Source organism: Oncorhynchus keta, chromosome 24, assembly GCF_023373465.1.
Source record: "Oncorhynchus keta strain PuntledgeMale-10-30-2019 chromosome 24, Oket_V2, whole genome shotgun sequence".
Taxonomy (NCBI): Eukaryota; Metazoa; Chordata; class Actinopteri; order Salmoniformes; family Salmonidae; genus Oncorhynchus; species Oncorhynchus keta.
In genome coordinates this window covers 23,596,438-23,608,730 of record NC_068444.1, presented here as the reverse complement: position 1 = coordinate 23,608,730, position 12,293 = coordinate 23,596,438, and the positions used below count along the sequence as shown (strand labels likewise).

Below are 12,293 nucleotides of genomic sequence, written 5' to 3'. Positions count from 1 at the left end.
CACAGAGAGGGCGTCCCCCTCAACAAAGGCCCCGTACCTCCCAAAGTGAACAGCGGGGGCGCCGCACTGACTGACACTCACAGAGACCGCCCCCGAAAGGGATTTAGATGGATTTGTGTCTGTAGTGTGGTGGAGTTTGCGTTCGGGGAGAAAGAGAGAGCGGCCTGTTAGATTGGCCTGAAGGAGGAGTGTGGCCATGGACAGATGTCTGCTGCATCTGTGCTCCGTTGCTGGCCCTCTCTCGCCAACCTCCCCCTGTAGTTCACATAAACACCCCCTGCCTAACAAAAAGCCCTCCACTGCCAACGGCTGGCTGCACTGGTCACTGGCTCACTTAAAGGGCCAGTTCAATGAAAAGCAACAGTGTTGAATGTTGTTCTTCCTCATCAGAAGAGTAGAATGGAGGCTTTCGTTGCCTTCTGTGTTCTGTGTTTAGGCCTCTCCTTGAGCAGACTAGTGAGCCACAGTAAGGCCAGACTGGAGAATACCAACCATCCTTCTTGTTCAGGTCATCTCAGCTTTTACAACAGAAGGAAGGAGCTAACAGGAAACTCTGATAGATGGAGCACAGTTTTACTGTACTTCTCGCTAGATCACAGAAGCTTGCTGTATGACAGAGGAAAGCACCAGAGGTCTCAGTGCACCACCGTACAGTAGTCAGAAAGACACACATGGTGGAGCATCACGTCCATCTCCACAGCTGTCTGGATTAAACAAGCCCACTTAAAGACAGATCAGAGCTCCACAGCGTCGGACAGGGGATGAGACCACGGTTCACTCTGTACCACTCTGTCTCTCCTCTGCATGGCAGCGGGGCACATCTGTGCCTGGCTCTGATCTAACACCTCGACTGGGGGTGAGGAGGTGGCGGGAGGAGGAGACTGAACTGAGCGGCTGGCAGGCCATCGGAAGAAGAGAGAGGCGCTGATCCTACCCGCCGTGTACTGGGCGGACGGGCACAGGGCACAGGCAGGTGCCAGCAGGGCCAATCTGCCGCTGACCGCCAGCCGACCCAGTGCCACACGGAGGAGAAACAAAGGAAGCAGAAACTGTCGGCTGCTGCTATCCACTGCTACACGCCATTTTGAGCGAACGAAAAGACTTGTAAATCTTCTAGTCTATTGTAAAGAGGATGGAATGTAGCATACTGTATGTAGGTGGAGCTGGAACGATGAGCAAATGCGCCAAAAATACTTTATGGTGGTCCAAGGCAAGTTGCATTTTAAAAACTAGATGTCACGATGACAGCAGCTGCTAGAATATTCCCCCCAAAATATTTTTAACACATTTTTGTATTAACTTGTAAATTGGCTTATAGTTTTTGAAATGCAGAAATAGAAAGAACAAGAACATACTGTAGCTACAGCCTGATTCCTTTTATGAGCTGGTAAAACATCTAGACAGTGTGTGTGCCATTGGCAATGTAAGACAAACATCAGTTGCTATTGAAACAGGTTTATTTTTATCAACATCATCGATAGATTGCTACACATTATGAATGAAGAGAAAACAGCATATCCCTTCCATACTGCTATCTCTGTCCCCCGTCTCTGTCCCTACTGCTATTCCTAGCCCTGTCCCTACTGCTATCCCTGTCCCCGTCCCTACCTCTGTCCCTACTGCTATTCCTATCCCTGTCCCTACCTCTGTCCCTACTGCTATCCCTGTCCCCGTCCCTACCTCTGTCCCTACTGCTATTCCTATCCCTGTCCCTACCTCTGTCCCTACTGCTATCCCTGTCCCCGTCCCTACCTCTGTCCCTACTGCTATTCCTATCCCCGTCCCTACCTCTGTCCCTACTGCTATCCCTGTCCCCGTCCCTACCTCTGTCCCTACTGCTATTCCTATCCCTGTCCCTACCTCTGTCCCTACTGCTATTCCTATCCCTGTCCCTACCTCTGTCCCTACTGCTATCCCTGTCCCCGTCCCTACCTCTGTCCCTACTGCTATTCCTATCCCTGTCCCTACCTCTGTCCCTACTGCTATTCCTATCCCTGTCCCTACTGCTATTCCTATCCCTACTGCTATCCCTATCCCTGTCCCTACCTCTGTCCCTACTGCTATCCCTGTCCCCAGTCTCTGTCCCTACTGCTATTCCTATCCCTGTCCCTACCTCTGTCCCTACTGCTATCCCTATCCCTGTCCCTACCTCTGTCCCTACTGCTATTCCTATCCCTGTCCCTACCTCTGTCCCTACTGCTATCCCTATCCCTGTCCCTACCTCTGTCCCTACTGCTATTCCTATCCCTGTCCCTACCTCTGTCCCTACTGCTATTCCTATCCCTGTCCCTACCTCTGTCCCTACTGCTATTCCTATCCCTGTCCCTACCTCTGTCCCTACTGCTATTCCTATCCCTGTCCCTACCTCTGTCCCTACTGCTATTCCTATCCCTGTCCCTACCTCTGTCCCTACTGCTATCCCTATCCCTGTCCCTACTGCTATTCCTATCCCTGTCCCTACCTCTGTCCCTACTGCTATTCCTATCCCTGTCCCTACCTCTGTCCCTACTGCTATTCCTATCCCTGTCCCTACCTCTGTCCCTACTGCTATTCCTATCCCTGTCCCTACCTCTGTCCCTACTGCTATTCCTATCCCTGTCCCTACCTCTGTCCCTACTGCTATTCCTATCCCTGTCCCTACCTCTGTCCCTACTGCTATTCCTATCCCTGTCCCTACTGCTATCCCTATCCCTGTCCCTACCTCTGTCCCTACTGCTATCCCCGTCCCCCGTCTCTGTCCCTACTGCTATCCCCGTCCCCAGTCTCTGTCCCTACTGCTATCCCCGTCCCCCGTCTCTGTCCCTACTGCTATCCCCGTCCCCCGTCTCTGTCCCTACTGCTATCCCCGTCCCCCGTCTCTGTCCCTACTGCTATCCCCGTCCCCCGTCTCTGTCCCTACTGCTATCCCCGTCCCCCGTCTCTGTCCCTACTGCTATCCCCGTCCCCCGTCTCTGTCCATACTGCTATCCCCGTCCCCAGTCTCTGTCCCTACTGCTATCCCTGTCCCCCGTCTCTGTCCCTACTGCTATCCCCGTCCCCAGTCTCTGTCCCTACTGCTATCCCCGTCCCCAGTCTCTGTCCCTACTGCTATCCCCGTCCCCCGTCTCTGTCCATACTGCTATCCCCGTCCCCAGTCTCTGTCCCTACTGCTATCCCCGTCCCCAGTCTCTGTCCCTACTGCTATCCCTGTCCCCAGTCTCTGTCCCTACTGCTATTCCTATCCCTGTCCCTACCTCTGTCCCTACTGCTATTCCTATCCCCGTCCCTACCGCTGTCCATACTGCTATCCCTGTCCCCGTCCTTACCTCTGTCCCTACTGCTATCCCCGTCCCCCGTCTCTGTCCCTACTGCTATCCCCGTCCCCCGTCTCTGTCCCTACTGCTATCCCCGTCCCCCCGTCTCTGTCCCTACTGCTATCCCCGTCCCCCGTCTCTGTCCCTACTGCTATCCCCGTCCCCCGTCTCTGTCCCTACTGCTATCCCCGTCCCCCGTCTCTGTCCCTACTGCTATCCCCGTCCCCCGTCTCTGTCCCTACTGCTATCCCCGTCCCCGTCTCTGTCCCTACTGCTATCCCTATCCCCCCTCTCTGTCCCTACTGCTATCCCCGTCCCCAGTCTCTGTCCCTACTGCTATCCCCGTCCCCCGTCTCTGTCCATACTGCTATCCCCGTCCCCAGTCTCTGTCCCTACTGCTATCCCCGTCCCCCGTCTCTGTCCCTACTGCTATCCCCGTCCCCAGTCTCTGTCCCTACTGCTATCCCCGTCCCCAGTCTCTGTCCCTACTGCTATCCCCGTCCCCCGTCTCTGTCCATACTGCTATCCCCGTCCCCAGTCTCTGTCCCTACTGCTATCCCCGTCCCCCCGTCTCTGTCCCTACTGCTATCCCTGTCCCCAGTCTCTGTCCCTACTGCTATTCCTATCCCTCTCCCTACCTCTGTCCCTACTGCTATTCCTATCCCCGTCCCTACCGCTGTCCATACTGCTATCCCTGTCCCCGTCCTTACCTCTGTCCCTACTGCTATCCCCGTCCCCCGTCTCTGTCCCTACTGCTATCCCCGTCCCCCGTCTCTGTCCCTACTGCTATCCCCGTCCCCCGTCTCTGTCCCTACTGCTATCCCCGTCCCCCCGTCTCTGTCCCCTACTGCTATCCCCGTCCCCGTCTCTGTCCCTACTGCTATCCCCGTCCCCAGTCTCTGTCCCTACTGCTATCCCCGTCCCCAGTCTCTGTCCCTACTGCTATCCCCGTCCCCAGTCTCTGTCCCTACTGCTATCCCCGTCCCCCGTCTCTGTCCCTACTGCTATCCCCGTCCCCCGTCTCTGTCCCTACTGCTATCCCCGTCCCCCGTCTCTGTCCCTACTGCTATCCCCGTCCCCAGTCTCTGTCCCTACTGCTATCCCCGTCCCCAGTCTCTGTCCCTACTGCTATCCCCGTCCCCCGTCTCTGTCCATACTGCTATCCCCGTCCCCAGTCTCTGTCCCTACTGCTATCCCCGTCCCCCGTCTCTGTCCCTACTGCTATCCCCGTCCCCAGTCTCTGTCCCTACTGCTATCCCCGTCCCCAGTCTCTGTCCCTACTGCTATCCCCGTCCCCCGTCTCTGTCCCTACTGCTATCCCCGTCCCCAGTCTCTGTCCCTACTGCTATCCCTGTCCCCCGTCTCTGTCCCTACTGCTATCCCCGTCCCCAGTCTCTGTCCCTACTGCTATCCCCGTCCCCAGTCTCTGTCCCTACTGCTATCCCCGTCCCCAGTCTCTGTCCCTACTGCTATCCCCGTCCCCAGTCTCTGTCCATACTGCTATCCCTGTCCCCCGTCTCTGTCCATTCTGCTATCCCTGTCCCCCGTCTCTGTCCATACTGCTATCCCCGTCCCCCGTCTCTGTCCATACTGCTATCCCCGTCCCCCGTCTCTGTCCATACTGCTATCCCTGTCCCCAGTCTCTGTCCATACTGCTATCCCCGTCCCCAGTCTCTGTCCATACTGCTATCCCTGTCCCCCGTCTCTGTCCATACTGCTATCCCTGTCCCTACTGCTATCCCTGTCCCCAGTCTCTGTCCATACTGCTATCCCTGTCCATACTGTTATCCCTGTCCCCCGTCTCTGTCCATTCTGCTATCCCTGTCCCCCGTCTCTGTCCATACTGCTATCCCCGTCCCCAGTCTCTGTCCATACTGCTATCCCTGTCCATACTGCTATCCCCGTCCCCCGTCTCTGTCCATACTGCTATCCCTGTCCCCCGTCTCTGTCCATACTGCTATCCCTGTCCCTACTGCTATCCCTGTCCCCAGTCTCTGTCCATACTGCTATCCCTGTCCATACTGTTATCCCTGTCCCCCGTCTCTTTCCATTCTGCTATCCCTGTCCCTACTGCTATCCCTGTCCCCAGTCTCTGTCCATACTGCTATCCCTGTCCATACTGTTATCCCTGTCCCCCGTCTCTTTCCATTCTGCTATCCCTGTCCCCCGTCTCTGTCCATACTGCTATCCCTGTCCCTACTGCTATCCATGTCCCCAGTCTCTGTCCATACTGCTATCCCTGTCCATACTGTTATCCCTGTCCCCCGTCTCTGTCCATACTGCTATCCCTGTCCCTACTGCTATCCCTGTCCCCAGTCTCTGTCCATACTGCTATCCCTGTCCCCCGTCTCTGTCCCTACTGCTATCCCTGTCCCCCGTCTCTGTCCCTACTGCTATCCCTGTCCCCCCGTCTCTGTCCCTACTGCTATCCCTGTCCCTACTGCTATCCCTGTCCCTACTGCTATTCCTGTCCCTACTGCTATCCCTGTCCCTACTGCTCAGTCCCTACCCCAAGCCCCTGTCCCCTGGCACATAAGGAGAAACGGAGGTCTGTATGAGAGGAGACAGCAGCCGGTCTGAGTGAGTTTAATATAAGGTACGGTGCTTCCTGACTGTGGAGCTGGCGCAGACTGGTGCCCGGGCTGGGCGCTGAGGGGCTGAGCACTGGCGCAGTGGCGGGCGGCAGCGGAACAGAACAGGGCAGGGTGGCGCGGGCACGGTGGTGTTGTGGCATGTATAATAGGATTAGGGGTTACCTGGTGAGGTGCAGTTGGTGCTCAGCTCGGCCCAGCCGCTCCGTCAGGCTCAGAGCCTCCGCCTGCAGTCGGCCCGCGTCCCTCTGGGCCTGGTCCAAACGCTGCCGGCAGACGCTCAGCTCCACACCCAGCTTCTCCACTTCCTGCCCCCAGCGAGAGAGAGACGGAGGGAGTTATATGCAATACATCACCCGCGCCCTTTTTCACTATAATATTTGCCTGTAAATAATAGAGGCAACACCATGCAACCTCAAATATGCTACGTTCTCCAACCTGAAAAAAGGAATAGTATTCCCATGTTTTCAACATGACAAATATGGATGAATAATAAATCCATCTCATAAAAGAACAGACATACTGAGACTCAGAGTTGCTTGAGAGGGGCTGCCCATCTTTTACACAAATACCTGAGAAAAGTACATTTTCTAAAACGTTCCTGCATAAAAAGTGACACCAGCACACGGTCAATAAAAAGATTGTGGCTTTTTTCCACTATCCCTGCCATGCCCGGCCTCCTCACCTGTTCAGTCATCTGGAGCTGCCGTGTTGTCTTGGAGCTGCAGTCTCGGAGCTCCCTCTCTGCCTCCTCTCTATTCAGCTGAGCCTGGCTGAGGCGGTAACGCAGCTCCCCACACACCTGGACACACAGGAGACAGGACAGGATAAGGGGTCACGGTACAAATTGACATTGTGTCTGCTTCTAGTTGTGTTCTACTATAGCCCTTTCATTAGAATCAGAATAACCTTACCAAATACATTTGCATGTACAGGAATTTGACATATAGTACTAAATGTTGTCGGTCAGTAATAATAAACAGAATTAAGATGAAGTTGACCTAAATAAAGCTCAATGCACAGTCTTCATTCAGAATCAGTAGCTAATGATTGGTTGTAATGACATACCCCTAAATGCACTCAACTGCAAGCCATGACACCCGCCATCTCAGTTTGTTCAGAAATTGTTTTGGTAGTTTGAAACAGATATTAGCATTCCTATAACAATATTTATTTTAAATGTAATTTGATCTCTGAAAAATTAAGCTAATTGATTGCACCCAAATTGGCCATTATAATTTATAATATTCATATAATATTATCCATTTTGGACCAAACTTTTTATAACAATCAGTAAGAGGTGATGAATCCAAAGAAACTGTCAAAAGCCACCTACAGACCCCCCCACACCAACCAGTGTACAGTATCAGTTCACCCAAAAGCCACCTACAGACCCCCCACACCAACCAGTGTACAGTATCAGTTCACCCAAAAGCCACCTACAGACCCCCCACACCAACCAGTGTACAGTATCAGTTCTCTAGTTCACCCAAAAGCCACCTACAGACCCCCACACCAACCAGTGTACAGTGTCAGTTCTCTAGTTCACCCAAAAGCCACCTACATACCCCCCACACCAACCAGTGTACAGTATCAGTTCTCTAGTTCACCCAAAAGCCACCCACAGACCCCCACACCAACCAGTGTACAGTATCAGTTCTCTAGTTCACCCAAAAGCCACCTACAGACCCCCACACCAACCAGTGTACAGTATCAGTTCACCCAAAAGCCACCTACAGACCCCCCCACACCAACCAGTGTACAGTATCAGTTCTCTAGTTCACCCAAAAGCCACCTACAGACCCCCCACACCAACCAGTGTACAGTATCAGTTCTCTAGTTCACCCAAAAGCCACCTACATACCCCCCACACCAACCAGTGTACAGTATCAGTTCTCCCAAAAGCCACCTACAGACCCCCACACCAACCAGTGTACAGTATCAGTTCTCTAGTTCACCCAAAAGCCACCTACAGACCCCCCACACCAACCAGTGTACAGTATCAGTTCTCTAGTTCACCCAAAAGCCACCTACAGACCCCCCACACCAACCAGTGTAGTGTCAGTTCTCTAGTTCACCCAAAAGCCACCTACATACCCCCCACACCAACCAGTGTACAGTATCAGTTCTCCCAAAAGCCACCTACAGACCCCCCACACCAACCAGTGTAGTGTCAGTTCTCTAGTTCACCCAAAATCCACCTACAGACCCCCCCACACCAACCAGTGTAGTGTCAGTTCTCTAGTTCACCCAAAAGCCACCTACATACCCCCCACACCAACCAGTGTAGTATCAGTTCTCTAGTTCACCCAAAAGCCACCTACAGACCCCCCACACCAACCAGTGTACAGTATCAGTTCTCTAGTTCACCCAAAAGCCACCTACAGACCCCCCACACCAACCAGTGTACAGTATCAGTTCTCTAGTTCACCCAAAAGCCACCTACAGACCCCCCCACACCAACCAGTGTACAGTATCAGTTCTCTAGTTCACCCATAAGCCACCTACAGACCCCCCCACACCAACCAGTGTACAGTATCAGTTCTCTAGTTCACCCAAAAGCCACCTACAGACCCCCCCACACCAACCAGTGTACAGTATCAGTTCTCTAGTTCACCCAAAAGCCACCTACAGACCCCCCACACCAACCAGTGTACAGTATCAGTTCTCTAGTTCACCCAAAAGCCACCTACAGACCCCCACACCAACCAGTGTACAGTATCAGTTCTCTAGTTCACCCAAAAGCCACCTACAGACCCCCCCACACCAACCAGTGTACAGTATCAGTTCTCTAGTTCACCCAAAAGCCACCTACAGACCCCCACACCAACCAGTGTACAGTATCAGTTCTCTAGTTCACCCAAAAGCCACCTACAGACCCCCCACACCAACCAGTGTACAGTATCAGTTCTCTAGTTCACCCAAAAGCCACCTACAGACCCCCACACCAACCAGTGTACAGTATCAGTTCTCTAGTTCACCCAAAAGCCACCTACAGACCCCCACACCAACCAGTGTACAGTATCAGTTCTCTAGTTCACCCAAAAGCCACCTACAGACCCCCACACCAACCAGTGTACAGTATCAGTTCTCTAGTTCACCCAAAAGCCACCTACAGACCCCCCACACCAACCAGTGTACAGTATCAGTTCTCTAGTTCACCCAAAAGCCACCTACAGACCCCCACACCAACCAGTGTACAGTATCAGTTCTCTAGTTCACCCAAAAGCCACCTACAGACCCCCACACCAACCAGTGTACAGTATCAGTTCTCTAGTTCACCCAAAAGCCACCTACAGACCCCCCACACCAACCAGTGTACAGTATCAGTTCTCTAGTTCACCCAAAAGCCACCTACAGACCCCCACACCAAGCAGTGTACAGTATCAGTTCTCTAGTTCACCCAAAAGCCACCTACAGACCCCCACACCAACCAGTGTACAGTATCAGTTCTCTAGTTCACCCAAAAGCCACCTACAGACCCCCACACCAACCAGTGTACAGTATCAGTTCTCTAGTTCACCCAAAAGCCACCTACAGACCCCCACACCAACCAGTGTACAGTATCAGTTCTCTAGTTCACCCAAAAGCCACCTACAGACCCCCACACCAACCAGTGTACAGTATCAGTTCTCTAGTTCACCCAAAAGCCACCTACAGACCCCCCACACCAACCAGTGTACAGTATCAGTTCTCTAGTTCACCCAAAAGCCACCTACAGACCCCCACACCAACCAGTGTACAGTATCAGTTCTCTAGTTCACCACAAAAGCCACCTAGTTCACCCAAAAGCCACCTACAGACCCCCACACCAACCAGTGTACAGTATCAGTTCTCTAGTTCACCCAAAAGCCACCTACAGACCCCCCACACACCAACCAGTGTACAGTATCAGTTCTCTAGTTCACCCAAAAGCCACCTACAGACCCCCACACCAACCAGTGTACAGTATCAGTTCTCTAGTTCACCCAAAAGCCACCTACAGACCCCCCACACCAACCAGTGTACAGTATCAGTTCTCTAGTTCACCCAAAAGCCACCTACAGACCCCCACACCAACCAGTGTACAGTATCAGTTCTCTAGTTCACCCAAAAGCCACCTACAGACCCCCACACCAACCAGTGTACAGTATCAGTTCTCTAGTTCACCCAAAAGCCACCTACAGACCCCCACACCAACCAGTGTACAGTATCAGTTCTCTAGTTCACCCAAAAGCCACCTACAGACCCCCCACACCAACCAGTGTACAGTATCAGTTCTCTAGTTCACCCAAAAGCCACCTACAGACCCCCCACACCAACCAGTGTACAGTATCAGTTCTCTAGTTCACCCAAAAGCCACCTACAGACCCCCCCACACCAACCAGTGTACAGTATCAGTTCTCTAGTTCACCCAAAAGCCACCTACAGACCCCCACACCAACCAGTGTACAGTATCAGTTCTCTAGTTCACCCAAAAGCCACCTACAGACCCCCCACACCAACCAGTGTACAGTATCAGTTCTCTAGTTCACCCAAAAGCCACCTACAGACCCCCCACACCAACCAGTGTACAGTATCAGTTCTCTAGTTCACCCAAAAGCCACCTACAGACCCCCCCACACCAACCAGTGTACAGTATCAGTTCTCTAGTTCACCCAAAAGCCACCTACAGACCCCCCACACCAACCAGTGTACAGTATCAGTTCTCTAGTTCACCCAAAAGCCACCTACAGACCCCCCACACCAACCAGTGTACAGTATCAGTTCTCTAGTTCACCCAAAAGCCACCTACAGACCCCCCACACCAACCAGTGTACAGTATCAGTTCTCTAGTTCACCCAAAAGCCACCTACAGACCCCCCACACCAACCAGTGTACAGTATCAGTTCTCTAGTTCACCCAAAAGCCACCTACAGACCCCCACACCAACCAGTGTACAGTATCAGTTCTCTAGTTCACCCAAAAGCCACCTACAGACCCCCACACCAACCAGTGTACAGTATCAGTTCTCTAGTTCACCCAAAAGCCACCTACAGACCCCCCACACCAACCAGTGTACAGTATCAGTTCTCTAGTCACCCAAAAGCCACCTACATACCCCCACACCAACCAGTGTACAGTATCAGTTCTCTAGTTCACCCAAAAGCCACCTACAGACCCCCACACCAACCAGTGTACAGTATCAGTTCTCTAGTTCACCCAAAAGCCACCTACAGACCCCCCCACACCAACCAGTGTACAGTATCAGTTCTCTAGTTCACCCAAAAGCCACCTACAGACCCCCCACACCAACCAGTGTACAGTATCAGTTCTCTAGTTCACCCAAAAGCCACCTACAGACCCCCCACACCAACCAGTGTACAGTATCAGTTCTCTAATTCACCCAAATGACATTGGGTTCCTTACCCTGTAAGCAGCCTATTGACAAGATGACTGCAGCCCATGGTTTGGTTTTATAGGCCACTGTTTCATCAATGAATACAAATGACATTTTACTTTATCTGAAAGAGAACCGTCTCTGTCATTTATTTGACTAATGTTTGACACATGGTGCTGTATCAGGATTCAAAGTGAATTGGGAGAACTCTCCTTTCATAGATAGGATTGAATTTGATGTTCAGAGACAGAAATAGGGAGAGTTCTCCATCTTCGGTAGGGTCAACATAATCTAAATTAATATATTAGAGGTTGATGTATTTATTCCAGGCCATTTTCAATTCCATCCAACTGTTTAAATAAATGGCCTGCTCTTCCAACTTTATTTGGAATGGAAAGCCCTTAAGAGTCAAATGGACTGTTCTCTACTTAAACCATAAAGCTAGAGTACCTCATATGAAGATGTATTATTGGGCTGCACAACTGTGCTCCCTTAAACAATGGACAGCAAACTATCCTTGTGCATGGAGGTGTATTGAAGCCTAAAATATAATACCTTATGATCTAAAATATATATTCACTACTTCAGGTCCAAGGCATGGAAGAAATAAATCTGACAATCCAATGATTCTCAATCCCATTCGTGTTTGGGAAAATGTACATAAATTCACGAGGTAGAAATGGGGCTGTTGCGGTGACGTATTACCGCCACCCTGGCGGTCACGAGTCTGTTTAGTCAGTGTAATTAGGCTTCTCCAAGCTCTGATCCTACTGCTGGTCATTAGTAGCCTACCAAACGTGCACTCTATAGTCCCTCTAATCAGTCTGACATCAATGCAAATGTATTTGAAAATCTAATCAAACACTTCATGAGCTCATGTTGCTTAACATTTCTATAGGCTATGCAATTGCGGGAGAAAACAGAGTGATGGCCGCTAATAAAAAGCTTTCTGTAGGCTAGACATACTATATTTATTTCTCAACTTTCCTAATATTAAGCACATTGCTTCTCTTTACAGCAGGAGTAAAGCCTACCTGGCTGGCATGAAAA

General features: G+C 51.7%; 1 protein-coding gene across 6 annotated transcripts in view; it reads right to left on the bottom strand.

The window, feature by feature from the left end:
• The window catches only part of sdccag8 (SHH signaling and ciliogenesis regulator sdccag8), a 103,832-nt gene that overhangs the window by 79,725 nt on the left and 11,814 nt on the right, over positions 1 to 12,293 (bottom strand). For all 6 annotated transcript variants that reach the window (XR_008078411.1, XR_004829565.2, XM_035801118.2 and 3 more), the window contains 2 exons: positions 6,570 to 6,686; positions 6,050 to 6,192 (listed from right to left, as the gene is read on the bottom strand). Coding sequence is in view for 4 of the 6 variants with exons in the window: in XM_035801118.2 (XP_035657011.1) it covers positions 6,050 to 6,192; positions 6,570 to 6,686 (260 nt within the window). In the remaining 2 variants the exon portion in view is untranslated. The remainder of the gene's footprint in view (positions 1 to 6,049; positions 6,193 to 6,569; positions 6,687 to 12,293) is intronic.